This window comes from Doryrhamphus excisus, chromosome 8 (genome assembly GCF_030265055.1).
Source record: "Doryrhamphus excisus isolate RoL2022-K1 chromosome 8, RoL_Dexc_1.0, whole genome shotgun sequence".
Taxonomy (NCBI): domain Eukaryota; kingdom Metazoa; phylum Chordata; class Actinopteri; order Syngnathiformes; family Syngnathidae; genus Doryrhamphus; species Doryrhamphus excisus.
The window spans coordinates 17415215-17442883 of NC_080473.1; the positions used below are offsets into that span (position 1 = coordinate 17415215).

Consider the following 27669-nt stretch of genomic DNA (forward strand, 5'->3'; position numbering starts at 1 on the left):
TGCTCGTAGGTGTCTCCAAACATTTGATTGGTAGTGTCAGTATATCATAATTGTTGTAAGACTCACACTCACCAACGGTCAAGAGCCCAAAACCTTCTAGAAAGACTGTCATATATTATTTTTTAATATACTATTTGAAGTCTTTTATGCCCAGTATAATTATATAATGCCATTTTAATTGGGTTTCAAAAAGTAAATAAAATAATTGTCAAAAAGTTCATTTCGATAAGTATTTACTATTATTATTAGGCCCAGGGATGAATGAATGAATAAATGGCAGTGATATTGTTTTTCACTCATTCTTATTTTTTTAAAATAATATTCTCTGGCAAATTACATTCAACACGACAAAATACTTTTTGAACTTTTAAGACTCTTTAATGAACTGATTGAAAAATGTAGCTCTTGTCGCCCAATTCAGTCACATGGTTTCGTTAGGCATCTGGCTGCAGGCACCAGGAAATCAGGTTGCGATTGTGGAAATAAGGGCAACGTTTGCGTCGATTTCAAAATAAAAGGCGTATACTTTAAAGCTGACAAAACGGTACAGTACTTTTGAACCATGTATTTTAATTTGAAAATTAAACCAGAAGTGGCGTGTATTACTTTGTCTAGCAAAAGTTTTGATGTGTTTTTTTTCCCATTTTTTCTTTCTAGTTGCTACACTTGATTTCAGAATGACAACGTGACTAGTTAACATTTTAGCGGAGAGGTGTCTTTTCGAGAATGGTCGAACCAAAAACTTAGGAGCCACGCTTTAAACCCGGACATTCGCCTTGACGTGCCCTGTCACAACGATAGAATAACAACACGATGGGACCCAGTAATTATACCCCGCTTTTGGTGTTTGTTTTAAGCTTCCCCCTCCTTGGCGTTAACGAGGCTTACCTCTCCATTCCGCTGAAAATCTTCCCCGGGAAGTACAACGTGTCTTCGGCGGCGGCTTTGTCCGCCGTCCGCTTGGTCGCCCTGACGCCCGATGGGAAGAGTCTCTCCCTGGCCACCGACCCCAGCGGTCAAGTCAACTTTGTGGACATGGTGGGCAACCTGCAAGGGGATTCCGGAAGGGGATACTACATAGAAATGTTGATTGGCACTCCAGGACAACAGGTAACGTGTACTTTTTAATGTAAAACACGCTGTCACGTCCATGTAACTATACACAATTTTATATTTAGACTTTATACATTGTTTGGTGGTGCAGATTATTTCGAACATGCAAAACTATTCGATTATTCGATTATATATACTATATATACTATACGATTCATATTTTTACACCTGTCCGAAAAAGAGTAGGCAGAAGCAGAGCGTAGTTTTGACAAAGTTTACATCAACACGATGATAGAGTTTCAGAAACGGTGTATTTGGGATTTTTAATCCTACCTCTTTCACCTTGTCCTTAGAGGACTTCAATTTTTCTTTTATTGGCACTTCATACAGAATTAAATACCGTATATATCTACAAAGTAGATAGTAAATTAGGTTATTAATCACTCACCAGGCATAATCACTTTATTCTACTGGAATTAGACAGACAGAATACTTCATTTAATCCCTTTGGCATTCCCTCGGGGAAATTGGTCAACCCAACTTTGTAAATTTTACTTGTTTTCAAACTGTTCAAACTTTCAATAGACGTCTAGTTTCAAAAACAGTGACTGTTTACAATAACAGATGTGTTGAGCTAGTTGTTTTGTTGTTTTCTTTGCAAACGTTTCCAACATATAGTACTTACTGTAATGTGGCATCTATTTCCGCTCCAACTTGTTTGGCACCTTTCCGAAACCTGTTTTTGCTTTCATACAGCTGCTCAGAGAGAAGGAGTAAGTGTGATTTACTGTAAAATACATCTTGAAATGTGGACTCGTGAAATGCAGGACTTATTTTGGCTACCATATTGTATCAACAGTCGACATCTACAGTACATTTGTCCAAATGCACACAGACAATTTCCTGTCATTGATGGTGTTTAAAAATAATAATGCAATAGTCTAAAATCAGAGCAGTCAGAAGTTGAGACACTTCCTCATTCAATAGTGATACTATAGGCTGGTTGAAGGGGAGTCGACATTGAACATCATGCTTTTTAACATTCCTGTGAACATTTTCATTCATACTTGTCATTGTATTCTCAGGGCATTCAATGCTATTTAACATTGTTAAAGAGGACATACTTCTCTGACGTATGAATGTAGTTACAATGTTGTAATCTCGTGTTTGCACATTTGGAAGTGAGCCCTGAAAGACGTTTGGGATGGCTCAAAACGCTAGGTTTCAAAAGGCGTGGTAAAACTGCTTCTTTGCGATGTCACAGAGGGGTTTACTTCCTTATATGGGCGTGTCTGTAGGCCAGATAAGCGCTCTGCCCTCCCGTGCCGTGTGAATACAATGACCTGGATGAATGAGTATTTTCACAGGATACTTAAAAAAACATGAACTGATCAAGGTCAGGAACAGCCATTGAGTGGTTGTTTTAGCCATATTTCCTGAAATGCAAGTACCATCAAGTTTTTTGTGAGACTTTTTAAGCATTCAAAATATTGGTTGGTTTCCAAATTATACAAGCAAATCCTTTGTCTAAACATGAATGATGAGAGGACTGTATAAACCGTATTTTAATAATGATTCATCTCTAAGAAGGATTAGGATATTTTTTTTTACAAAGCACTAGTAGTGCTTACAAAGCACACGAATGGTGCATACCCGATAAGTGCAATGCAATTCAGTGTAAGCTTGCTCTGTTGTCGCCCGCCAGTTTTTGATAACATAACACAGTAACATATTGTATTATTTCATAAAATCAGATCAGCTGTGGGACGCCGCTATATTGAGATAGTGTTGCATCTGTGGGGTGCACACAGCAGCCTGGAGGTGTGTAGGTATGCTCAACCCCGCTCACATGCTGCACTCACATGATGCTGGCCTGTGAGCGCCATTGTTTCTTAGCAAGCAGCTGACAAGGATTATGAGGCTCCCGAATGGAGCTGCCCCACAATTACACAGACTCACTCATCTTTCTGCCTGCATGTTGTCAGGATGATTACATAGAAATAATATGCCTGTGTGATCTACTATCATTTATCCTGTGTGATACGTAAAGTGCCCTAACAAGATCATATCCATGTTTAAAGGGGACCTCTTATGCTAATTTTTCGTTAGCGCACCTGGGCGTCTGCATTAGGGCACTTCCTTTTTTAGCAGGTAAGGCTGCAGACAGGTGGGATCGAAAAGGTAGTCAGAACTGCACCCCAAACCTTGCGCGAACTGGAGCTACAAAACTGAAGAGGCAGCCGGTTTTCATCTGTGCTACGCTATGGGCTGTGCTACACTACACTGCTATGCTGTGCTATGCACTATGTGCTATGTGCTGTGCTGTGCTGTACTGTGCTGTACCTTGCCACAACAAGACTTGTGCCTCACTAAATAAAACCCAAAAACAGCGAAAGCATCGAGTGGATCCAGTCTTTCCTCAGTGTGGCTACTCAGACCCCCTTTTTCAAGTTCAGGGGATGCGCAAGGCTAGAAGGAACTTGACAGTAACCAAATGTGGCCATTAATCATGGTGGGAAAAGGGTATTAGCAACCCCTCTCCCTCCCACAGTTAGGACACTGACAAACTGTTACTTACTGCTTGCTCAGTCCACACGACCAAGTCAGCTAGTCCAGCTGCATAGTGGCCCATGTTCACAAAACAGTCTAGTGTGAAATGCCGTTGATTAAAATGAATTTATTTTGCTAGTAGGGAATCAAGAACTCCAACCTCTTGTGCCTGATGGTGGCGTTGTTAGGAATTGTAAACAAATGTGGCTTTGCTAGCATGTAAACAGTGGCGCAGAGCTTTGGGAAGGCTTATCTGGCATATATGGAAGTCCGCCCTCTGTGACATCACAAAGGCCAATTTTACGACGCCCTTTGAAACTGAGCGTTTTGAGCAATCCCAAACTTCTTTCAGGGCTCACTTCCAAACCTGCAAACCTCATTATCTGAAACATTGGCATAGTTTAAACATGAGAATACAACATTTGAACTACATTTATAGGTCAGAAAAGTGGCAAAATGAATAATCGTGGTCCCAGAGGAATTGGAGTGAAACTTCTCAGTCAATCTTAAAAATGTATGATGCCATCCAGCTGTTGTAGTTTTAACATGATGCTTATCACTTGGTCTTATAATTAACATAGACAGTGATATTTCTGCAAAGTCAAGTGTAATGAATCTTAAATTGCAATCATACCCTGTGATATATTACCAAAAAGCATTTCTTCTCTTAGCATTTTAGCTTAGCTGCAGCATCCCCAATGTCCACAGGACTTCCAATGTCTCCTTACTATATCCATCTTACCGAGTCTAATTTGTCACAGCAGGAAAAGATCACAAGATTTGTTAATAACACTAATGATGCCTCAGCCCCAAAACACCACTACCATTCCACACAATATTGTGCTAAATGATCAGCGCTATTCACATGAAATTATAATGATGATGTGATTACATGGGCAGCTGTTGTTAAATGAGTCACTGCCTAAACGAGCCGCTAATTGCCGCATCTGTTAGCATGTGGCAGAGTCGAGGCGACATGTCAGCCGGCAAAGCTTCACAGCTGCTAATTGGTACAACAGGTAGCAGATTGTCGCCACGGAGATGCCACCAGTTAGACAGTGAGTGCTCAACTGCGTGTGATCACAGCATCGCGGCTTATTGGGGAGATTGGCCTGAGGCTCAGTAGCCAAGATGAGGGGGGAGCAGTAGATGTGCCATTTATCCGCCTGTGCCTTTTACACAGAACCAAGCCATGTGGGATATTGTTGTATCCACTAGCCAGCTGGATGGACCCCCTGCATGCAGACCCTTAGCTATGATATAAGTAAAAAGAAGTTAAATGGTTAAACATAAATGCTGTATCGATGATTTTTGACAGGGTGTTTAAATGCATGGTGTGATAAGATGATACTAACAAAGCATAGGGAACGCATTGGTTAATAGATTGTGTGGAATTGGTTGTTGATTAATTGAATCCTGAAGCAAGCTATAACTCATGACAAATAGGAAGGTGATGTTGGTCTCACTGCCACATTGCAAATGTAAATGTTCACTTTTCCCTTTCATTCGTCATGTATATGCTTTTGGGACTGTTTATGCATGTAAATCTACAATTGTAAACTATAAAAACATGTTGTGTGTTAACATAGACATAAACATATTTTATTAGAACGCTAAAAGTGCTAAGAGGACATTTTGTGATAAAAATACAGTTGCGCTCATGCAATGTATGAATGACATACCAAGACACACGTCATACTGTATGCTAATCGGAAAATGTAAGCAAACCGAGGAAACCGTACGTATCTGTATCAAACCAAAAAATAAATGTACATTTACACCCCTACTTATTTTCCATTCTGGCCTGTTTGGCCAGCTAAGACTTATTTGAACGACTGTGTTGCTGCAACACACAATAGGTGTTTTCGATGGCACGGTCACAGCAGTTGGACCAATGCCAGTGCAGTGAGCAGGAAGTGATAAGCCTTAGTCCTGCTTGACTCAGTCGCATCCTGGCCTGGATCAGTCTGTAGCCCATTGTTGATAATTACCTGCACCAAGGAGGCTGTGTTTTCTATACCACGACATGGTGTGAAAAGTGGACTGTGGAGGTATCCGTTTACATTTAGGAGGGAGCACTCAACATAGCAATATTGTCATGGTCTTGGAACATTTCATCATATTTCTACGTTCCATGAGCTGTGAATATCAAGTACTAGTTAGATGGGTCTACGTAGGAAGTAGTTGCATGTTCACACAGCAAGAAGCGAAATACTGTGATCAGATAATGACATACTCTATGTGTGTTACATGAAATTTGCAATTGCTTTCAACACAAAAGGGCAGGAGACTTTTCAGACTCCGTTCTGGCATTGCAGTATAGAGTACATTTCCACACGATTATAGTTATGATATGATACGACCTCGGAAACCAGTAAATTTGTGAATCATCTGCTTTGGTTCTTGTGGATATGGTGTTACTTGAAGAGATTGAAAACAATCTCCATGATGATGTTTTTTTTGTACTACACAGCAAGTTATTTCTCACGTTTAGATTACATGTCAATGATATCTAAATGTTATATGGGCCTTCCATTCGTTCATCATTACGTTTGATTGTGACGATTGTACCTCATGTGAATGCTGTTACTCACTGAAATATATTCATTGAAAGGCTATGAGAGGCTGTGAATACTTTTTTTGGTCACCATACTACCACCATTATTGTTATGTACTTATCACTGACTAACCAAACAGTATTTTATTATAACAGTATTATGTACAGTATTGGTTGTAGTCAAAGCCTGCCCCTCTGATTGACTGATGAAAGTGTATACATGCAAGAGGGATCTAGTTTCCAATTTCATAGTCTCTGCTAATTAAGGTGTTTACATGTGTTTTAAAAATCTGGTCAACTAAATACTTACTTCATGCTGTAGTTTAGTGTATGTAAGCATAGTGGGGGAAGCCTCGGGAGTCTATTAGGCATTAGGTTAATGTCCCGTGTCAGGGTGAGGGGCCTCTTGCACAAAGGTGTTAATGCAGCCTCCACTTTGTTGTAATAGTGAGAGAAACCTTCCTCTGCTCATAATTTCATACTCTTTAATTTGATGTCTCGAAGACAATGTTATCTCAACTGCCGCTTTCCACGATGTGCATGAAGCATGCGATGATCGTCTCTTTTTTCTCCTTCTGTGATCTTTACACACAGTCATACATAAGGGTTTCCATGACACTGGGAGTATCCAGAAAGATAGACGTGAGCTCTCAGGTGGAGCAGCCAAAAGCTAATGTTTGTTAAAGCATCTCCTCTTGTGTGTGTCTTTCAGCTGAACATCCTGGTGGACACGGGCAGCAGTAACTTTGCAGTGGCTGCAGCTTCACACCCATTTATTACCCACTTCTTCAACACTGCACTGTGCGTATACATAATTGACAGTATGGTCTTTTCCTGTAATAACATTGTAATAACAATGTGTGTTCTAATTTAACTACTTCCTGTAGCTCCACTTCCTTCAGCTCAGCTGGCCAAGTGGTGGCTGTCAGGTACACCCAGGGCAACTGGATGGGTGAACTGGCCGTCGACATTGTATCCATTCCCAGAGGCCTAAATGGTACCATCACTGTCAACCTAGCCACCATCTTGTCATCTCAGGGCTTCTTCCTTCCCGGCATCAACTGGCAGGGCATCCTTGGACTGGCCTACCCAATGTTGGCTCGGGTGAGACCACACACACTGAATCCAGAAACCTTGAAAATCACAATGAATGTGGGATCTGGAGTAAAATGGACATTACAGTCCGTGGGCCACATACTGTACGGCTCGCGAAAACATTAGGTCTGGTCTGCCATGCAGTTTTTTTAAATACATAAAAACCTCAATGGAACTTTTTAAAGCCACAAATGCACATTATATACTCAAACAAGGGTGGTATCACAAAATGTGTTATTGAACTCCAGATTTAATGGACTTGATGGCTATTCGAGTCTGTCCAGCCATTCCATTCACATTCCAAAAATTTGTACAAGGCGATCTCTCATGAGCGGGAATAATTCATAATTCAAAATATTTGATAATGATGTGGTTAATGTGTGTCTTCTTATGATTTGGAGTTTTTAAAAAATGCATGGCAAGCAACCTGCATAAAATTGAGATGCTGTGGCAAGACCTTGCAAAGGGGCTTAATGCTGGAAAACCCTCCAGTGTGGCTGAATTACAACAATTCTGTAGTTATTTAAAAGCTAAAATTTGTGTTCAGTTGTTCTGTCATTGACTAATAAAGATAAAAAAAAGGTCAGGGATGAGGCCAACATTTTCACACACTGAAAGAAACTGAAAAACTTTGAGTGCAAATGTAAAAAGCTACCACCTCAAATGAATGATTGTGTGTGGGGATTTTTTTGTCTCTTACCAGCCAGATTCATCAGTGGAGCCATTCTTCAACTCTGTGGTGAAACAACTCGGCATTCCTGATGTCTTTTCCCTCCAAATGTGTGGCACTGGAATTTTAGCCGGCAGCTCTGTTGGTGCTCCGGGTGGAAGTCTTGTGAGTAGTCAGCAGGGGCTTTGATGAAAAATGTTTTTAAAAAGTATATATATATATACATATATATATATATATACATATATATATATATATATATATATATGTGTGTGTGTGTGTGTGTATATATGTATATATATATTTATTTATTTATTTGTTTATTTATATATTGTGTATATATACGCACACTGTGTATATATACTGTATAGGTATATATATTTTAAATTATTACAAGCATTGTAATATTAATTATTAATAGTGCTCATATTAGGCACAATAAGCTTAGAAGACGGATGGATGGATGGATAATAGGTACAATATAATATAATGAGCACTTGCGCATAATTGTTGTGTTTGTAATGATGATTTTAAATTGCAGCTTTCTGTGTTGCAGATCATGGGAGGAGCTGAACCATCTCTGTATCGGGGGTCCATCTGGTACACTCCTATAGTTGAGGAGTGGTACTACCAGGTAGAGGTTCTAAAGCTGGAGGTTGGCGAACAGAATCTGGATCTGGACTGCAGAGAGGTGATCTTTTCGCAAATGATAACTGGATTTAGTCAAATACCACCATGCAAAGTCACTATAGGACATCATGTTCTAAAGACAACAAAGCACTTAGATATGGGAGGTAGATGAGGTAAAAATCCAGATCAATATGTTCATGTTCGTTGGCCCACACTTCATCTTCTTCTCAGTATATTAGTACATGATTCTTGTCACCTCTGGACTACATTTTTCCCCTATGTATATTTGACTAAGAACCATCACAAGATGCTTGCGGTATCTGAGGCCAAAAGTCATATTGGTTGCTGTCAGTGCTTTAAATACAAACTTGATGTTCTGTCACTCGCTCAAGGTGTTCCAATAGGAGTCTGCTCCACTGACAAGCTACACTTCTGTTGTCGCGCTTTCTTTCAGTACAACATGGATAAAGCCATAGTTGACAGCGGCACGACGCTCCTGCGACTCCCCATCAACGTCTTCAATGCGGTGGTGGACGCCATCACGCGCAGCTCTCTGGTACGCAGCCGTCTTCGCCACACTATGATGAAACATGTCAAGAGCAAAGGGATGCACGGAGGAGCATAGCACGTCAGTCAAGGACGCAGATTTCTCAGAATACTGAATACTATACTATCTTTGCTACACTAGTAGTACAGAGTATCTCACGTAAGTGAATACAGCCATACCCCTCCATTGGGATGGGAAAGAGGGTCGAATGGTAGTATGTTTCCACCAGACCTGAACCCAATTGAGCACCAACATCCACTATCTCCACCAGAGATGTGCTAATGGAGTAGTGAAAGAGGATTCCACAAACAGTAATTCCATGCCCAGGAGGAGTAATGCATAACACTGGCTAGGTTTACATGCAGTCAAATAAACCAATCGTAACCGGAATATTAGCAATAGTCCTGTTGCGCACAACCATGTAAACACCAATAACTCTTTTGAAAAACACGAATATGCTCATATTCTAGTTTTCAAAAACCTAAATATTACCCCAGGTTACTCCATTTCTAAACTGAATATTGGGTTATGAATATGACGGTATATCGGTATATCCCCATCTAAAAGAATATTGATTTGTGTTCTGCACACGTTCCATTTGAAAGGAATCTTGGGTCTTAACCAGGAAGTATTGAATTTGTCATTTATAGACGGTCTATAGATGCCTTGCTGGTGTTGTTTTTGTATTCAGGAAGAAGCGGAAATGATGTAAATTGTGTCATGACATTCTCCGTGTGTCGCTGTTTTGATAGGGCTATCCCGATTGTTTACCATTACCATGTACGTGTATAGGAATAACCCTGTTTGCTCATGCATGTAAACTAAGGGCGTGGAAAATAATCGATACATCGATGCGCGTGCGCATCGGCTCATTCACTGGGTATGGATGCAATTGATGGGTGAAATCTAGATTCATCGCGATGAGTTTGTGGGTAAAATCCGATGTAAGCGCGGTTTTATTAATGTTCAACTTCACCCCATATGCTGTTCCCCAGGTGCAGTGAATGCACCATCATTATTTCCCCTTTTGTATAGAATACGGACGCCGTGAGGCACATACAACTACTAGTAAAACACCATGGACGTTCGCACGCAAGCAGCAGCGAGGAAGTTTCTATATTTAACCCTCCCGCAACGTTTAAATGAAATGTTTGGAAACACTATGGATTCTCAAAGAACGGCAGAAAGGTAGAAAGGTGGACAAAATGTCCGTCATTTGCAAAGAATGCTGCGTTAAGAAGCCGTACAACGGCAGCACTACAAACATGCAGACCCCCCCATAAAGAGGGGAAACCACAACACGGACAAGTCTACCGCTGCCTCCCCGTCTAGTTCCTCGTCGGACACGGGGGAAAAACCAAGCAAATCAGGTCCGAACAAGTGGATCTTCCACTGCCATTTGTAAATTGTCCAGGAGCTATTTGTCCATCCCTGCAACAGGTGTGTGCCCCCCCCCCCCCCCCCCCCCCAACGAGTGTTCAGCACAGCAGGTGACATTAGAACAGCAGAGCAGTTGGCTTCTTCCTGAATTGTGAAACAATTTAAAAAGGATAGAAGTTGTTTTACACTTTCTGCTCCCCTCTACTGTATTAGCCTAGCTGCTAGTGCATTCATATTAGCATTATGTTTTGCACACAGGAATATAAACAAACATTGATTCCACTGTTGAAAGTGTCACTTTAACTTTGTTGTTGCTGCATATTGTATTTTTTACAGCAGTAATTATTGTTGAATTGTTTTACTCCACCACTGAACCACTGCTATTGTAATTGCATAGCCGATGTGAAAGTGTGAGGAAAGTTGTTTTTGAAAAGTTGTTGCTATTCTAAGATGGCAAAAATATTGATCAAGAAGTTGTGCATGGTAAAAAAGACAAACAGCACTTTAGTTGAATTTACTGCCAAGTGCCTATAAGGAATAAAGCCAAATCCTTTTTGTAGGACCATACTGAATTCAATTTTTTCTTTTTGCTTATTTGCATCATGTTGAATTGCATCATATCGCAAGAAATTGCACCACATCATATTGGATTGCATTGATTTGAACTAAATGATTATCGCATCATATCGTATCGTGAAGAGGGTGAATCGTATCGCATCGTATTGCCAGAAAATTCCATGTATTGTTAAACTATCGTATCGCTGGCAGTGCATCGAGATGTGTATCAAATCGTCCTCGGTGCTGAGATTCACACCCCTAGTGTAAATGGGTTGGAATGTTTCAGAAAACTGGAATATTGACTGCATGTAAACGAAGTGACTGATTCTCACACTAAATAATTTATTCACACTGAAGATAGAATTTGGACATGTTCACTGTGTATTCATTTGTTGCCATCTATTTCAACAGTAATGGCTGTGTGTTGACTCATTTTCAGTGGACTACTCAAAAATATGCATTTGTTTCTTGTTGCTTGCTGGAAGGTGAGGGGTACACTCACTTCTTCTGCGACACTATACAATATTTACAATACACTATACCATATACAAACTATACAAACTTAGTTTAATGTACAGTACGTATATTGCCATTCACTTCATCTGTGACTAAAGATAGAAGTGTCCAAATTTTCCGTTTTTCTTTCAGATTCAGGATTTCTCCTCAGGCTTCTGGGATGGGACCAAGCTGGCATGCTGGATGAGGGGAGATACCCCTTGGAGGTTTTTCCCCAAATTGTCAATCTACCTGAGGGACACTAACACCAGCCAGTCATTTCGCATCACCATCCTGCCTCAGGTACCGTAATACAAGCACAAACATTCCTGAAATGTGAGTCGTCATCATGTTTTCCTCTTGTATGTTGAAGCTGTACATCCAGCCAATCACAGATGTGGACGGCACACTGGACTGCTACCGTTTTGGAGTGTCGTCATCCACTAATGGCCTTGTGATTGGAGCGACTGTGATGGAGGGTTTCTATGTGGTGTTTGATCGTGCCCAGCGCAGACTGGGCTTCGCTCTCAGCAACTGTGCAGGTCAGGCTACATCCAGTACTTATTATGCATACTGTACATACTGACTTGCCTTCATGCTAACTTGCTAATCACTGGTTAAACTATTAAACAGAAAGCAGAGGAAACTGGAGCTCTGTCCAGATATGGAACAAAGATGGCTTTTGTTAATTATTAGATAAAGATGCCAATGTTTTTTGACCCAGTGGCTAATTACAGATACCGTTGGGTATTTGCTTTTGGATAGCACTATAGGAGACTGTGCTTAAGTTGAGAATTCATGTTACATCATACCACAAAAATCAGAAGAGGCATTATAATTACATGTGCGACACCATCTTACATGTATGAAAATTCTGAACTGTCTTTCTGCATCTCTGCACTCAATCGTCTTCAAATAGTGTCTCTCTTCTAAAAGAGTGTGCAACAATGTGACGTGTCTCTGCAGTAAGCAGCGGAGTGCCTCTGTCAGAAATTGCTGGGCCCTTCTCAGCAGCGGACGTGGCAACCGACTGCTCGGGCAGGTCTCTGAAGGAACCGCTGATCTGGGTCATCTCCTACGCTCTGATGGCCGTCTGTGCTATCATCCTCATCATTCTGCTGCTGCTACTGGTCCTGCCCTGCCGGCGACGAAGCTACTCTGGGGAAATCACCGACCAGTCCTCGCTGGTGCGCCACCGCATCAAGTGACTGAGGGGGAATGCGCGAGCGGAGGGCGAGGGGAGCACCGCCACAGAGGTGGACAAGGTGGTGAGACTACGCACACAGGTGGACACGGAAGTGTCGACCACCTTAGAGGGGATTAATCCTTCTGATAAACTCTCACATGACACAGCTGGACAATGATCTTGTGGTAAGTCTTATTTTAACTCTGGGTTGGTCAATAGAAAACACTTAACAGCAGTGAATGACATTTTACAAGCCGTCACCACCAGAAATTATTTTCATTGACACAGCATTATTACAGATGCCACTAGTGTCAGTGATGGGATGTTTACCCTCTATCCCCACTACCCTGCTTGTGTAGTGAAATCTGTGTCAACAAAAGCTGCTGAGACAATCACTGATACTTTTATGTCATGTTTACATTGCTTGTGGTGCCTTGAGGAGCCTCTTTGATCGAGTTTGTGCACTTTCAGAGTCTAAAAACTAAATAAATTAAAGTACCCCCAAGGTTCCCAAACAAGGGGATTGATATAGTGTTTCTGCCAGCTTCTTCAGGACTGTGCCAAAAGCCGCTACTCCAGCTGTATATATCAACATAGTCTTCAGTAAAGTTCATTTATACAGCAGTGCCTTTCCATTTTTTATTTGTTTCTGACCAATGAGGGTTTGTACTTGATCAATCTATGGTAATAATGCTATTTTTTTTCATGTACTTTTACTAATTGTGTCTTATGTTCAAGTTTATATTTAAATCCTGTTTCTAAATGTGTTTAGAATGCTTCTGATTTTTTGGCACACACTGTACAATTGCAAATGCCCAAACCAAAGTATATTTATAACTGACAACAGCACGGTCATGTACGATCAAAGCTTAAATTACCTGTAAATTATGGTTGGCTGTCAGCTTCTTCTTTTTAAACAATGAATGTATGTGGATTAAGATGTGGACTGTAATGGCATCTAGTGGATGAATTGAAGATTGCAAAAAAAATCAAAAAAGAAGAACGTTAAATGAAGGTACTGTACACCGGAATCTTTTATTGGTCATTTTTTTAAGGGTGTATTTTTCAGCACCAAAATTAGAAGTACTGCAAATAAAGAACATGTAACGAAAAGACTAAAAATTGTAAATGAGGGAGATGAGCCGTGTATTTCAATGCAAGTTTAGGGTAGTCACTTGTTGGTTAAGAAACAACAACAACATACGTACAATACTCTGTTCTTTACTTTGTCTTTACTTTTTTGGAGACAGCAGTATACCGTGCACCATCATGACTATTCTTGCGTAACATTGCAAAACAACTACCACCTTGTTTCACTGATCATATAGTCGTTTGTGTTGTTTATTTGCTATCAATCATGTAGCAGAGCACACATTGGTTATGTTTTTTTATGTCATTTGTAATTTTGGAAACATACCGTATGGTGCACTTTCTATTCACACAACTATTCTCGCATAACACTGTTTTGCAGTATACAGTTATGTTAATTTTTACAGCATGCCATGCACTGTCGTGACTATTCTAACATAACACTCCAAAACAACAGGTATCTTACTTTGCCAGCATAGCATCCAGACAGCAACATATCACATGCCAACAACTATCACACAACGTAGCGTATCTTAATTCAAGAAATGTGACTATTACCAGCTAGGAAGCTACTTTTGTATTAACTGTGTAAAGACATTACGCATGTCATGACGTCATGATTCATTGGATTCCTTAGCTATAGTACAGTAGACGGTGGACTATTTTGTTACGCGGATGCCAAGTTGTCCTGGACGGGGCGCCATAGGACGTTCGCTGAGGTAGGGAAAAGGGGAGGTCTGGTGTGGACGCCACGGTGAAGACGAAGCTTGTCTCCACACAAAACAGCTCACAGAGCACGTCAACCCGCCCACCTTTTGCTTCGTTTTAACGTGGTATCGTATCGCACTTCCACACAGTTTGACCATTTAAGTTCGTTTTTAAGCAGCGACGAGCCATCCATTCATCCACGATGTCTGGCGTAGTGAGAGGCCCGGCAGGGAACAACGATTGTCGAATCTATGTCGGGAACCTTCCCCCTGACATTCGCACGAAAGACGTAGAGGAGGTTTTCTACAAGTACGGGGCCATTCGGGATATAGACCTGAAAAACAGGAGAGGTGGACCGCCGTTTGCTTTCATTGAGTTCGAAGACCCAAGGTAAGATGCTATCACTAGCTTAGCATAGCTACAGCCGAGTAGCGCCATTTTGTGGCTAACACCTGTGCTAACATCCAGTAGCCACCACACTTGAGCCCTTTGCTCACTTTTTTGTATGGATTGTGGTTGCATATTCTCTGGTGCGGTATGCCAACGAGCTCCTTATCATTCCACCCGCATAACGCCTCGCTATATGAGTCAAGGTGTGTTGGCAAACCCACACACACATCATGCTACTTGCTAACATGTGCGTTTAACTTACTAGCGTCTTCTATAGACTGACACATCCCTCGAGCTTACAGGACTTATGTTTGTTCTTTTTTTTTAACAGGGACGCGGGCGATGCAGTTTATGGCCGGGATGGATACGACTATGACGGCTACAGACTCCGCGTCGAATTCCCTCGGAGCGGCAGAGGCTCCGGTAGAGGCAGTTTCAGCGGGGTCGGTGGAGCTCCCAGAGGCCGCTATGGTCCTCCGTCCAGGCGCTCGGAGTACAGGGTTGTTGTGTCCGGTAAGAAGACAGTAACTTTTAAGTATGGTGCATGCGTTGTTCTCCTGCCTTGCTGTGGTACTTGTGTGCTGTGCCCGGCTCCCCAAATTACACCACTACGGTGACACTGAAAACATGCAGTTTTAATTTTAGCTTTTCAAAGGCGAATGTCTTGAAAGTATACTCCTAACGTCTGTAGACATTCAACATCAAGTAATCTGACTCCAAGTGCAGGAGATCTTTTGAGTTTTTTTTAGTTTGGAAATGAAAAACGTTGTTGAATGGAGAGAAAGTATTTGTGCAGTACTTTGAAGTTATAAAAATCGCAGTCAGGTTGGCAAGACTGATGCGATTTGAGTTGTTTTGATCTGACAGTGCCAGCAGACTGACTATTTTGCACTGCGGGTTATAATGCCCAATTCTGATTTTTTGAATTGAATTCTCTGTAGTAATTTATGTATATGGTAGTAATTGCAGTTGACATCACTTTTTTAAAAGATTTGTGAGTAATGTGAACACAGTGTGTTTGGGAAGTTCCATGCATACACAATGATATGGAAGTAAACATGGCATTTCTTAGCACGTAGGTGGCAATTGGAAGCGGCTTTTGTCAATGGCAGCGCGAGGAACGTGTTGTGATGTTCCGAGGAGCATGTGGGTGAATGTCATGTGTCACTTCACTGACACTTTTATCTATCAAATTTTTTGATGACAGCTTTTTCCTACTTCTGTGAAGTACTTTTCCTCAACCCTTGCATGGCGAAGCAATCCTTTTGATGATGTATAGGTTGGATAATCAAGAATGTTCAAACAGTGCAGCATTGTTAGATACATATCGGATTTCTATCCACAAATGAAAGAGGCCCAGGTTGCATTTGTAAATACTGTACAATTCACATGGACATGAAAAAAAATCCAATCCACATCATGTATGGCCAAAAAAACGTAATTGACAATTGAATGACTATACCACATTTCCACAATGTACGAGTTGCACTCAGATTAGTTTAAATAGAGTTGCTCACAATATGTACCCTTTGACCATGGTTCTACTTTGGACCTCCTCGTATTTTGAACTAATTTTGGGGTAATTGGGTGCTTAGTGCACGGGTCACGGGTGATGCTGAGCTGCTTTGTCTCCTAATGTTTTGTTGGAATACTGTTACCTTATTTTATGTAAAATTGAAAGTTGTTTTAACCAACCTACACAAATGCAGTTGAGTCAGCTGTGCATAATGTTCATATAGTTTTGTTTTGTAGGTATGCTATCCACGCATTAAAGGACGGTGACCTGGGATTACAGGAGGAAGTTCTTTAGTTAGAATCAGTGGCTGACAGGCTGTAGCTGCAAAATGCAATTGTTTCTGACCTGGCAGCAAGCGGTTATGGTATAAAGAAAACAGGCATTTGATGAATTACACCATCTATAATTTATTTATTTTCATACCATTTCACATTGGACTGAAAATTGTAATAGTTGCTGTTTCTCATTTGGAGCATGTTGTCGTAGGTTATTGCAAACAAGCGTCTTCACCAGAATTATATACATTTCATTTTCTTTATCAGTAATGTAGAGTATATTTGGAGATGGGGTCGCATCCCATGCACCGTTGTGATTGATCTAGGATTACACTGCAAAAGAGAAGTATTGAATTTCATCTGCTTAGTTTACATTCCCTGTTCCTTATTGTCTCTTCATATCATGTTGAGTGATTTTGGAGACATGGTAGCATATAGTGCACTGTCGTGACTATTCAGGTGTTATTCAAGCATAACTGGGAAAATTGACCCAAAATAAATGAATCGTGTCAATTCTTTTTTTTAATTTTTTTTATTTTAGGTCTCCCTCAGAGTGGCAGCTGGCAGGACTTGAAGGACCACATGCGTGAAGCGGGCGATGTGTGTTATGCCGACGTTTACAGAGATGGAACCGGTGTTGTAGAGTTTGTGCGCAAAGAAGATATGACCTATGCCGTTCGAAAGCTGGACAACTCCAAATTCCGCTCGCACGAGGTATGTGTACTGCTTTGGTCTCTTGGCATGGATTGTGTGTCTTTGCTGTGCCAAAGGTGAGTACTCTCTTGACACTTGCTCCTTTGTTTCCGTCTCTATGGACTGTCCACAAACCCAGGGAAGGAATGTTGTCCCTTCAATGTCCAGTTCTTTTGTGTCCGCCAGGGAGAGACGGCTTACGTTCGCGTGAAATTAGATGGTCCTCGCAGCCCCAGTTACGGAAGATCACGCTCCCGCAGCCGTGGCAGCCGGAGCAGGAGCCGCAGTGTCAGCCGGAGCAGGAGCCGCAGTGATTCCAGAGGCCGCGGCAGAGCATCGCCACGCTACTCGCCTCGTCACAGCCGTTCTCGATCTCGCTCCTAAAAAAACCTGATGTTTTTTCCGTCCCTCCCATTTCTTGATATACCTTGTTGACGTGATCCTTCCACTGTTTTTACCTCTCATGAGTTCCTCCAGATGTCAGCTGTTGGTTTTTAATTTTTGTCCCGATGTCCATGTGGATGAGCTTGGTATGTAGTTGTACCCCCTCCCTCCTTTTTCCTCCCTTTCTCCCCCTTTGTCGTCCTTTTTTCCTTCAAAATGTGCTTAGCTTCAAAAACATTGAGTTGTAAGGCACACTCAAAGTTTTTGCAAGTGTATTTTTGTTTTTTTATAAGAGGCTTCTCATTGAATATTTGTGGGAGGGCTGTTTTGGACAAAGAGCCCAACCTTTAACTGTATTTTACCTTGTGTCTTCCTTTAGACATCTGAAGAGAAGGATTAAAGTGATTTGGAATAAAACCATTGTGGAGCACATTTCATTTGTATGGTCAGGATAGGACAGCAGGTCAAGGCAATGGTATGCTTTATATTCCATAAATTTGTTTTGTTTTGTTAGGTTTCTTTGTTGTGCATGTCATACTTAAGCAAAGCCACTTGTGCTGCATTTTGTCATAGATGACAAATTTTAACATGCCCCTGTGGCCTGTCACAGAGAAAAAGCATCAAGTGTTGTGATGTAAGTGTAACATCTTTGCTGTCAAATGTAAAAAAAAAAAAATCTGACTCAATTCGCAAAAGTATCCCTCTTAAATTAGGGATTCTTTTGTGCTCTGGCAATTTTTTTAAAACATGAGTGCTCATCAAATTTGGCCCATAAGCTTGACATTCTATTCTAACGGTTTGCCTCTGATTTTCTTCCTGGTATTTCAAGGTTTTGATTGGAGAGGAGTGGCTCAGTGGATCCCAATCCTTGGAGCTGGATGAGTGGATCGATTAGGGAAGGGATAGGCAAGGATGGATGCTCGGAACGGGATCAGTTTTCCAGGATTTTCAAATTTGCAGAACTAATTTTAACGGGATGTCCCAGAGCAACTTTTTTTTTTTCCTAATAGCCTGCCACCTGCCTATCTAAGTTTTTCAGTGATAATGGCACTAGTTGACGAGAAAAACAGAGGACCAGGAAGTTGGATCAAAGGATGGAATCGTAGATGCCTGGTATGAGGGAATCAAAATTTGGGGAGGGTTGGGGTTCTTATGGGGAACCTCGTTTGTATTTTGATTTTGCTTAACTTTTCCTTCTAGCATTTTCAATAAAAATATCTCAAAACGAGCCAAAGAATGCTGTTTTTTTTGCCCATTTGGTCCATTCATTACGCATTATGCGATGGTTCTCAAGCTTTTTATGCAGCCTCAACATTAGCTTTGCAAGTGCCACCTAGTTTGCAGTTTCAGCTCCTTATGGGGTTTGTACTTGCAGGTATTTGACTTATAGCATTTGAGACTAGTTAATTTAAGCAATGAATTCAATTTCAGCAGATACTAGGTCACTAGTACTTGGATACTAGGTGATGGCAGTTATATCATGTACAGTATGGCTATAAAAAAAGTGTCAGTGTACCACATTTGGTACTCTCTACAGTTTGAAGATAAATGCTAGCTAGAAACTGAAGGTGTATGGATAAACTAGCACATAAATGCAGGCTTTTGAGTAAAGTCTCTGTTTTATGTTTAGAAACTCTTCTCGAAAGCCAATAGTGTGTTATCAGCTGTTTCCACGCCACGCCGAGTGTTGCATTGTGGGAGGAAATAAGATGCCGGCATAGACGAGCAGGAGGAAAACGCCTGCACAGCGCGGCGAGGCGGTGACTCGGCCAATGGGAGGACGCAGTCTCACGCAAGAGGGGCGGGGCACCGGAGCAGTCGAGAGTGGAGCGCAAACGTACCTCCATGCTCACTGTGTGTATGTTTAAAAAGCAATTATAGACGGAGCATCGTGCAAACTTGCCGTTTTAAAGCCACATTTGACGAGCTTTATTTTTCTGCAGCTGAACGAAGACGGTGAGATACATTTATTTATTGCCATTAAATGGGAATTATTGTCGTTTCTCACTTGTTTCGATGTAAGCTACTGCAAAGTGATTCATGTGTTGTCAGTGTGCAATGAGCCATTTACCCGCTTGTTTTAACGTCTGGCCTCATAATGTGCATCTGTGTGCAAATGATTTTGCGAAGTATTGTCTCTCCACCTGTATCAAGTTTCCAAGCCATACATCGCAAAGTCACCCAAGCCGAGGATGACTCGTTACAACAATAAGTTTCTTTAAAAAATAAATAATGAGCCTATTTATGCTACATCATTGAGCACATCCAATGCTAATTATCCTGCGCGTGACTGACATTTGCAATGGTCACACGCGGTGTTGATTTCAGCACACTACGTCACTGCTCTCCCTCTTCTTCCTCCTCAGCATCATCGTCATCATGACCGACAGGAAGGCCGTCATCAAGAACGCTGATATGTCTGAGGACATGCAGCAGGACGCGGTGGACTGTGCCACGCAGGCCATGGAGAAGTACAACATAGAGAAAGACATTGCTGCCTACATCAAGAAGGTACACCACACATGATTGAGACATTTTAATATACAAGTCACCACAAAATGTCAACTGGAGCCAGACAGCCTGAATAACATTTATTTTAAAAAAATGAACACTTAAAAAATGCTTGCTCAAAACATAGCTCCATTAAAGAAAAAAACAAACAATTGTTTATAATCTATCTATCTATATTTGGGTATTGACAAAGACATTGAGAAAAATGCTTTTAGTAACGCTTTTAATAATATAATGATAATCCATTTTATATAACAAGAAAATGTGTGTATTTCTGTCTTATTGTGATATAAATGTACATTAACTGAAACATTAATTAATAAATTTATTATTTGAAATAATTAATATTATTTGAAAATATTAATTAATAAATTAAAAAATATAATGAATATATTTTAATTTTTATTTATTTATTAATAAATGAAAAATAATAATTTACAATTTACAAAAATAATTTACAAGTATTATTTTAACTATTCTAGTTAAAATCAGTATTTTAATAATTTTTTTTTCATGTCCAAAAAAATAGCTGCACACAATCACTGTCCACCATAACAATGTGTCTTTTTTTTTAATTGTATTTATTTGATCCACAAAACAAGAAAAATGACTTATTAGAGAGTTTGTGCACAATACTGCAGGGCACCGAATGGAAAAAAGACAAATTAAGAAAAATGTCAAGACCTAAGTTTTCCATTACTTAACTCATTCAATACCCATGATGTATTTATGTGTTGATAAATGTGAAGGGACGTATTTCTACATCTTATACTTTTTTTTGCGCAACTGCACACTAAAAGATGTCACTTGTACAGCAGTTGTTGGCCATAAAAAGGCGGCACAATTTCGTTTGATAAGAGTTCAGCATGGATGTTTTGCAAGGAGGAAGTGGAAGAGCATGGAGGTGTGTAGCGTGCAGAAGGTTAAGCATTGTAGGGAAATATTAATGCATGCACACACAGTTTAGTTCCATTCATTCATTCATTTTCTACTGCTTATCCTCACAAGGGTCGCGGGGGTGCTGGAGCCTATCCCAGCTGTCTTCAGGCGAGTGGCAGGGTACACCCTGGACTGGTGGCCAGCCAATCACAGGGCACATATAGACAAACAACCATTCACACTCACATTCATACCTATGGACAATTTGGAGTCGCCAATTAACCTAGCATGTTTTTGGAATGTGGGAGGAAACCGGAGTACCCGGAGAAAAGCCACACATGCACGGAGAGAACATGCAAACTCCACACAAAGATGGCCGAGGGTGGAATTGAACTAGGCTCTCCTCGCTGTGACGCCTGCGTGCTAACCACTTGTTGGCCGTGCAGCCTTGTTTAGTTCCAAATGTGGAAAAACCACACTTAGTTCATAGTGTTGTATTTGCAAGTAAATTATTTTGGTGTAAAACAACCCTTTTTGTATTGTTTATGTCAGTCACAATTGAATGAGTTAAAATGATGAAATCGTCTCAAGATGTGTGTCGTCCTTGTAGGAATTTGACAAGAAGTACAACCCCACCTGGCACTGCATCGTCGGGAGGAACTTCGGCAGCTACGTGACCCACGAGACCAAGCATTTCATTTACTTCTATTTGGGCCAGGTGGCCATCTTGCTCTTTAAGTCGGGCTGAGATGTTTTCCGCGGATGTTGTTTTTCCCCTCCTTTCTTTTCTTGTTTCGCTTCACAGGAAATGCATCAGAGGCTATGATGCCTCATACTCTGAATAACGACATAACATTACGATTTGAACTGGCTTCTGCACAGTTGCATGGATGATACTTTTACTTTGTATGTACTTTTGTGTAAGATTACTTTTTCGGTGATTGCCGGAGTATTTTTGTTAGGTTGTTAATAAAGCGTTAAAATAATGGTAAAGGAGCACCGTTGTAATAATAATTAGTTCATTTTACAATGCTCCGATTTTGAGTTGTAAAATAATGGTAGATGTACAAACTTTGATTATTATTTTTCATTTAGCATCTACTGAGTTTGTGTGTGTGTGTGTTTTTTTCCCGCAATGTGAAGTGATGGCGTTTTTTGTTTGTTTTTTAAAGGTGTCACTGTGAAAGTCGCTTGAATCTTTAGTCGTGTCCTAACGCTGGATAGCTAGCTAGCTAGCTCGCTGGCTTGCCACCATGCATACAAGTGTATGTTTCTGCATGGTTAAAGCATAACAAAACGCACATGGAGTTTTTACATTTTGAACAAATCCAACTTGGCTTGTAAAAGATGATTTTGCGGTAAAACATTTTCCGTCAGCTAGCACTGCGCCTAGCCGGGTCGGTCTTATGTAGTGTCGCTCTTTATTTTTCTGACAAGAATGACAAAGCATTTTTCTCTTTAGTATATTTCTTAAAGCAGAGACCCTAACCCACTTGCTGATGAGACGTGTCGACCGGGGACACTTACACTATCACATTCTTTCATGCGAGCTGTTTTTTTTTTGTTTTTTAAAAGGGAAGTCTTCCTGTTCCTGAAGGAATTCAGTATTGTTGCTTCCTCCGGCATGTGTTGTTGTCGCTGTTGTCGTCCATGTTGGAGCTGCTCTGATGCTGTTACAATTTGCACAAAACGTGTGCCTGTCATTGCTCTCAAATCGCACATCTTTAGAACTAGACAGTATGTTGCTATAAAACCAAAATGATGGCATAAAAATAATAAAATAATTGTTGACTTACTAGAGCGTGGTCTTTGGTGTCATCATTGTTTGTGCTTTAGTTTGCTAATGTACTGTAGCAACATTTACCTTAAAGGGGATTTATGCTCATTTTTGGCCATTTGGATTGAGTGGTGAATTCCTTATAGGGCAGCTGCACACTATACTTTTTGCACTTTGTACATCTTCATGCGCCATCCGTACAGGCCGCCGTGTGCCTTTTGTATGTTTTGCTGCTGTCAGGTTTGGGTAAAATGTCCATTTTTTTCATATATCATGCTTGCGGACTCCATACACACGTCCACCACATATGCGGCTCATCCTCCAAGCATGTCGAGATCTTGCTCCTTTATGGTCACAACTATGTTCTCCATGAACAAAAAAAGAAATGCAGCAATTTGGGGAATGACAAAAATGGGAAAATGGGACGGACACATCTAGTTGTGACCTACAGTTAGCTGTAGCCTTACTGGACCTAGCATAGCAGAATATCTAAATTATCTCTTTTGCCAATTTATAGACTTCTGAAGGCAAACATTTGTAGAAAACCTTGCAGAGGATAACAAAATATGTAAATATTCTGGCATAATTCCCATAAAATTACTGCTGTTTTCTTAAATTATTTATTAATTATTATTATTATAATTATTATTTTCCTTTTTGTTTTCCTGTTTAATTGACTGTCCTGAGTAACAGTAACAGTACTTTGGACACCTTGCCTTAGAGGCACCAGGAGATAAAAGTGCTTCTTAGCTGCAACTGTTGCCTGTCAGTCGACAAGGACAATAGAATAAAATTGTCAGTAGGATTGACTCGAGAGGTACTTCCGTAGTACACCCTGCGCGGGTTTGGCCGCCACGATGGTGTTTAGAAACTGGAAACATTGCCTTGTAAATACGTCCTCGGCACACTGCTAAGTGATTAATTGCTCTAATCGACGGCCCACAAGACCAGATTTGTCACTTTTTCCCCCAGGACAGGCATGTATCATAATGGCTAGTAAAACAAAGTGAAAAAGAAAGGGTAGAGATGAAGGAAAAGGGCGTCAACAAGTGTAGCCTTGCTCGGCTGTGTGGTGGAAATGAACCTGTTAGCTTCATTATGGTTAGCATGTGTATATTTCAAGGGACTTGTACTGTTGTGTACCAGTAAAATACAGTATTTCTCAACTGCATAGTATGCACTTTATATAACTCACTTGGGTTTTAAATGTGGCGTACTGTAGACGATTTTCGTAGCCAATCAACATTGTATTGTTTTGCGTGCAGTTCAGTTTTTTGGTCACTAGAGGGCAACCTTTTCTAACCTAGATGGCATGGTTTGCAAGCGCAGTGATGTTTTTGTGACACAAGTGACCTTCAAACTTGCTACAGTGCCTACCCACCACAGTAAGACAACAATATATATATATATATAGGTATGAATAAACAACTTCCACTTGGTGATAGCTTTAATTTGGGAATCAATGTTGTGCTGCCATGATACATAAAATGCACTCCATTTAAAGTCTTACTTTAAATAAAAACAATCTAAAACCTATTATTACAGCAAAAGCATGCACTTAGAAGTTAATACTTTATGATGATGTTGTCTGTGAAGATAGGTGAAGAGAGTGTGTTTTGCATGCACAAACTTTAGCCTTTGTCCTTGCGTAGGGCAACCAAGGGTGACAGGCTTCATAAATGATGGTTTTGCCCGGTCTGCTTTGCTGCACCTGAGAGCAGTTTGTTCTAGTGGTTTCCTCTCTGTCATGAAGCTTTTTTTTGTTGTTTTTGCATTGCGATGCAGGAAGTTGGCGAAGCACTCACCCCGCTCGGTTTCGCTCAGGTGTGGTATCGCTCACATGCCATTAGGCTCATTAATGGAGCCATTCAGGAGATTAGAAAGACCCTCGGCAGGCAGTGAGTGGGGGTATTTAGATTGGGACTCTTGGATTGATGTGAAGTTACAGAGACACTGAAAGCAGCAGTCAAAATATGTAAAAAAAATAAAAATTCCCAGATAATTAATCACAATTAAACTATGGCCTTTTTAAAAGCTTTATAGCTGTACATGCAATGTTTAAACCGTGGTAGAAAAATAGAAAAAAAGAAAATTGCATGCAAAATGCGACCATCTCACGTTTTGAGCATCTTTTCCTGACATTGTCTGCCTTGAGGGGTGTTGGACTGTATGTAAAATGTGTTTGTTGCAAACATCCTGCATGACTAAGGGGGTCAAAGGTTGTCTTCCTTTCATGGGCCGCCATGTTTTTATGGTCTCGTCTAGCGCTGATACTACTGGAAACACACATCACTCATTGCCACGGTAGGTAGTTTCATTTCATGTCAGCACATAAGTACCGCATCTTGTGTGTTTTTAGCGTTGTGCTAATGAAAATGTGTGTGGGTTTTTTGTGTGTGTTGACCCCAAAGCGTCCATTCTTCCTGCCCGCCCTCCAGTGCCACAAAGCATCTTATCTGCAGCAAACCCTTTATGGACCATCATCTCATAATCCTGCATCTTTACTGCCTTCGCTCTGTGCTGCTGTCAAGGATAAGGTAATCAGCTTATCATAAAGATATTTATGAAATCTGGACTGCAATGAGGCCGTCTTTCATATTCTACAAACGTGCGTTGTCCTTTCATGAAGTGACTTTCTTCTGCGTGCGGTGCTTCATGTTTTCAGCAGCCTTCGCAGGAGAAGCGTGCTTCATGTTTGGCTGACTTTCTTATCTGAAATCATATCCCAGCACTGGAGGCATGTGATGTTGGGCAACAGAGCCATAAAGTGGGCCGGCTCTTTATGAGAGCCGTGCTTAAAACTGACTTGCTGCAGAAAGTGCAACAGCAACGTGAATGCAAAAACTATATTAACACAGTTCAATGCCATATTACGGTGGTGTTGGTGCAAATCTGGATAAAAATGCACATTGATATTTAGTTTCTAGTTGGATGGAGCCATACTCTCAAACCTTTGATGCGACAGGTGGAATCTTGTCTTGTTTTGCTGTACCAAAATGGTGCAGTCCAGTTGTCGTAAGTCATTCTACATGAACCAGGAAGTAGTCTGTCAGCCATCCAACATATTTTCACTTTTGTCAGATTTTTTTCCTCCATTGGGTCACAAAATAAACATTCTCAGTCCCCACCCCCAGGAGTCCAAAAAATGGTACAGTCCATGTTAACCTCCATGAACCAGGAAGGACAGTACAGACATGGCAAACACAAAAACACTCAGAGATCTATTCACTTTTGTTGACGATTTTTTCTCCTCCATTTAGTCACAAATGAACCATTCTTACCAGGCCCAAATCCAATAATGGTGTAGTCCAATCGTCTCATGTCCTCCACCATGAGTAAAGAAGTAGCCTACAGACAGACAAAACAAAAACAATTCTTTGAATCTCTTTTGTTGTTTCCCCCTCGACTGGGCCACAAATGAACTATTTTCACCACTCCGACAATCCCTGGCTATCGTTTTTAGGAAAAAAAAATGGAATAACGTCATAATATTAAAAGAAAATGTTGGTCTCCAAGCATGAAGTCAATGAAAGTAAACCACTTTTGATGAATGTAGTTTCCCTCTTTATGCTCCATAGAATGAAAAATGGTACAATCATGTTCTCCAATGCCATCCTCCCTGAATCAGGAAGTCTGCAAATGCACATGTAAAGGTTTTGGGTTTTGCAGGCTTTTTTGCATTTTTATTTAAAACTGTTAGCTATTTAGCTATTTGCCTTTTATTTACTTTGGCCTTTCGCTAAAAGTTTCATTGAGAGTTCATTTGGCATAATATTGCGTATTCCTTATTTTTCGTTCAACTTGGATTTTCGATTCATGGGCTTAATTTTTCATATGTTTGTTTTCCGCTTTAGTTATGCTAATCAGTCTAGCTTCGTTGGTATGGGCGATACTGCAAATGTTGGTATTAATCCAACACCAAGTAAATACAGAGCCCAGTATTGCTGATACCGATACCGTTTTCAAGTTCATTGAATGGTTTTGTGATTTTGTCATTCATACACAAAAATGGCAAAAAAAATTAAATTTTCAACAGATTTTTAAGCAAAATAATATATTTACCCATGCAAAGCGCAGCACGGAAGCTATGTCTTTGCAGGGGTTTATTTGTTTGCTTGTTTGCTTCAAAATAACTTGAAAAGTTCTGAATGGATTTGGTTGAAATTCTCTGGAATTGTTAGAAATAGGATGATTGAAGAACTGATTCAATTTGGGGGGGGGGGGGGTGGTGATCTGGATCACCGTCTGGATCCAGGTATTTTTTTAACATTGCATGATAGGACCATTTTTGTCATTTGTGCATACAACTTTATTACTATTATTATTATTATTACAATTATACCATTATTATTACAGTCATTATTACCTTAGTCTTGTAATTTTGCATGTTTTTTTTTTGTCAAAATAAACATAAGAGAGTTAGTTGATAACAACCGAGCTAATTTTTTACCAATTTGGATTCTTCTCTCCTTTTGTTTATTTGTTGGGATTTCTAGCTTAAATGTCATTGACTCAATGACAAAAGCTATTTATTTCATTTTGTAGAGGATGCTCCGGCTCAAGGTGTGCTATTGGGACGAAGCGGTGCAGGTGCTATCAGACAGGTAAGTGATGACGTAAAGATTAGCCCCCACAGAATTTAACGCTGCCATAAAAGTGACTTTTTTATTTGATTGCTTTTTAGTCTGTCCCTGACTCTAGTCAAGGTCTATTTAAAGACAATACC

General features: G+C 40.5%; 4 protein-coding genes across 6 annotated transcripts in view; all 4 read left to right on the plus strand.

The window, feature by feature from the left end:
- The first annotated feature begins 607 nt into the window (after positions 1–607).
- bace2 (beta-secretase 2) lies at positions 608–13846 on the plus strand. The gene is made up of 9 exons (XM_058080360.1): positions 608–1110; positions 6873–6961; positions 7048–7264; positions 7959–8090; positions 8482–8616; positions 9010–9111; positions 11689–11838; positions 11909–12077; positions 12502–13846. Exons 1-9 carry the CDS (start codon positions 814–816, stop codon positions 12741–12743), a joined length of 1533 nt encoding a protein of 510 aa, XP_057936343.1. The 5' UTR covers positions 608–813; the 3' UTR covers positions 12744–13846.
- A 629-nt stretch (positions 13847–14475) lies between these two features.
- Positions 14476–18925, plus strand: LOC131134769 (serine/arginine-rich splicing factor 1). 3 transcript variants are annotated; one of them, XR_009131469.1, is made up of 5 exons: positions 14479–14908; positions 15240–15421; positions 17241–17413; positions 17579–18251; positions 18606–18924. XR_009131469.1 is itself a non-coding variant. In XM_058080362.1 (4 exons), exons 1-4 carry the CDS (start codon positions 14721–14723, stop codon positions 17601–17603), a joined length of 615 nt encoding a protein of 204 aa, XP_057936345.1. In that variant the 5' UTR covers positions 14476–14720; the 3' UTR covers positions 17604–17750. The 3 variants fall into 3 exon arrangements, 2 of the variants coding, with proteins under 2 accessions (XP_057936345.1, XP_057936344.1); XM_058080362.1 differs by lacking the exon at positions 18606–18924 and having other exon boundaries at positions 14476–14908; positions 17532–17750; XM_058080361.1 differs by having other exon boundaries at positions 17579–18925.
- A 638-nt stretch (positions 18926–19563) lies between these two features.
- On the plus strand, positions 19564–22961 carry LOC131134533 (dynein light chain 2, cytoplasmic). The gene is made up of 3 exons (XM_058079923.1): positions 19564–19732; positions 20143–20287; positions 21777–22961. The coding sequence occupies exons 2-3, from the start codon at positions 20156–20158 to the stop codon at positions 21912–21914; spliced, it is 270 nt and encodes an 89-aa protein (XP_057935906.1). The 5' UTR covers positions 19564–19732; positions 20143–20155; the 3' UTR covers positions 21915–22961.
- Positions 22962–23817: 856 nt separating this feature from the next.
- Positions 23818–27669, plus strand: part of hnf1ba (HNF1 homeobox Ba) — a 37491-nt gene continuing 33639 nt past the window's right edge. The window contains exons 1-3 of the mRNA XM_058080410.1: positions 23818–25247; positions 25355–25480; positions 27489–27547. The gene's annotated coding sequence lies outside the window, so the exon portion shown is untranslated. The remainder of the gene's footprint in view (positions 25248–25354; positions 25481–27488; positions 27548–27669) is intronic.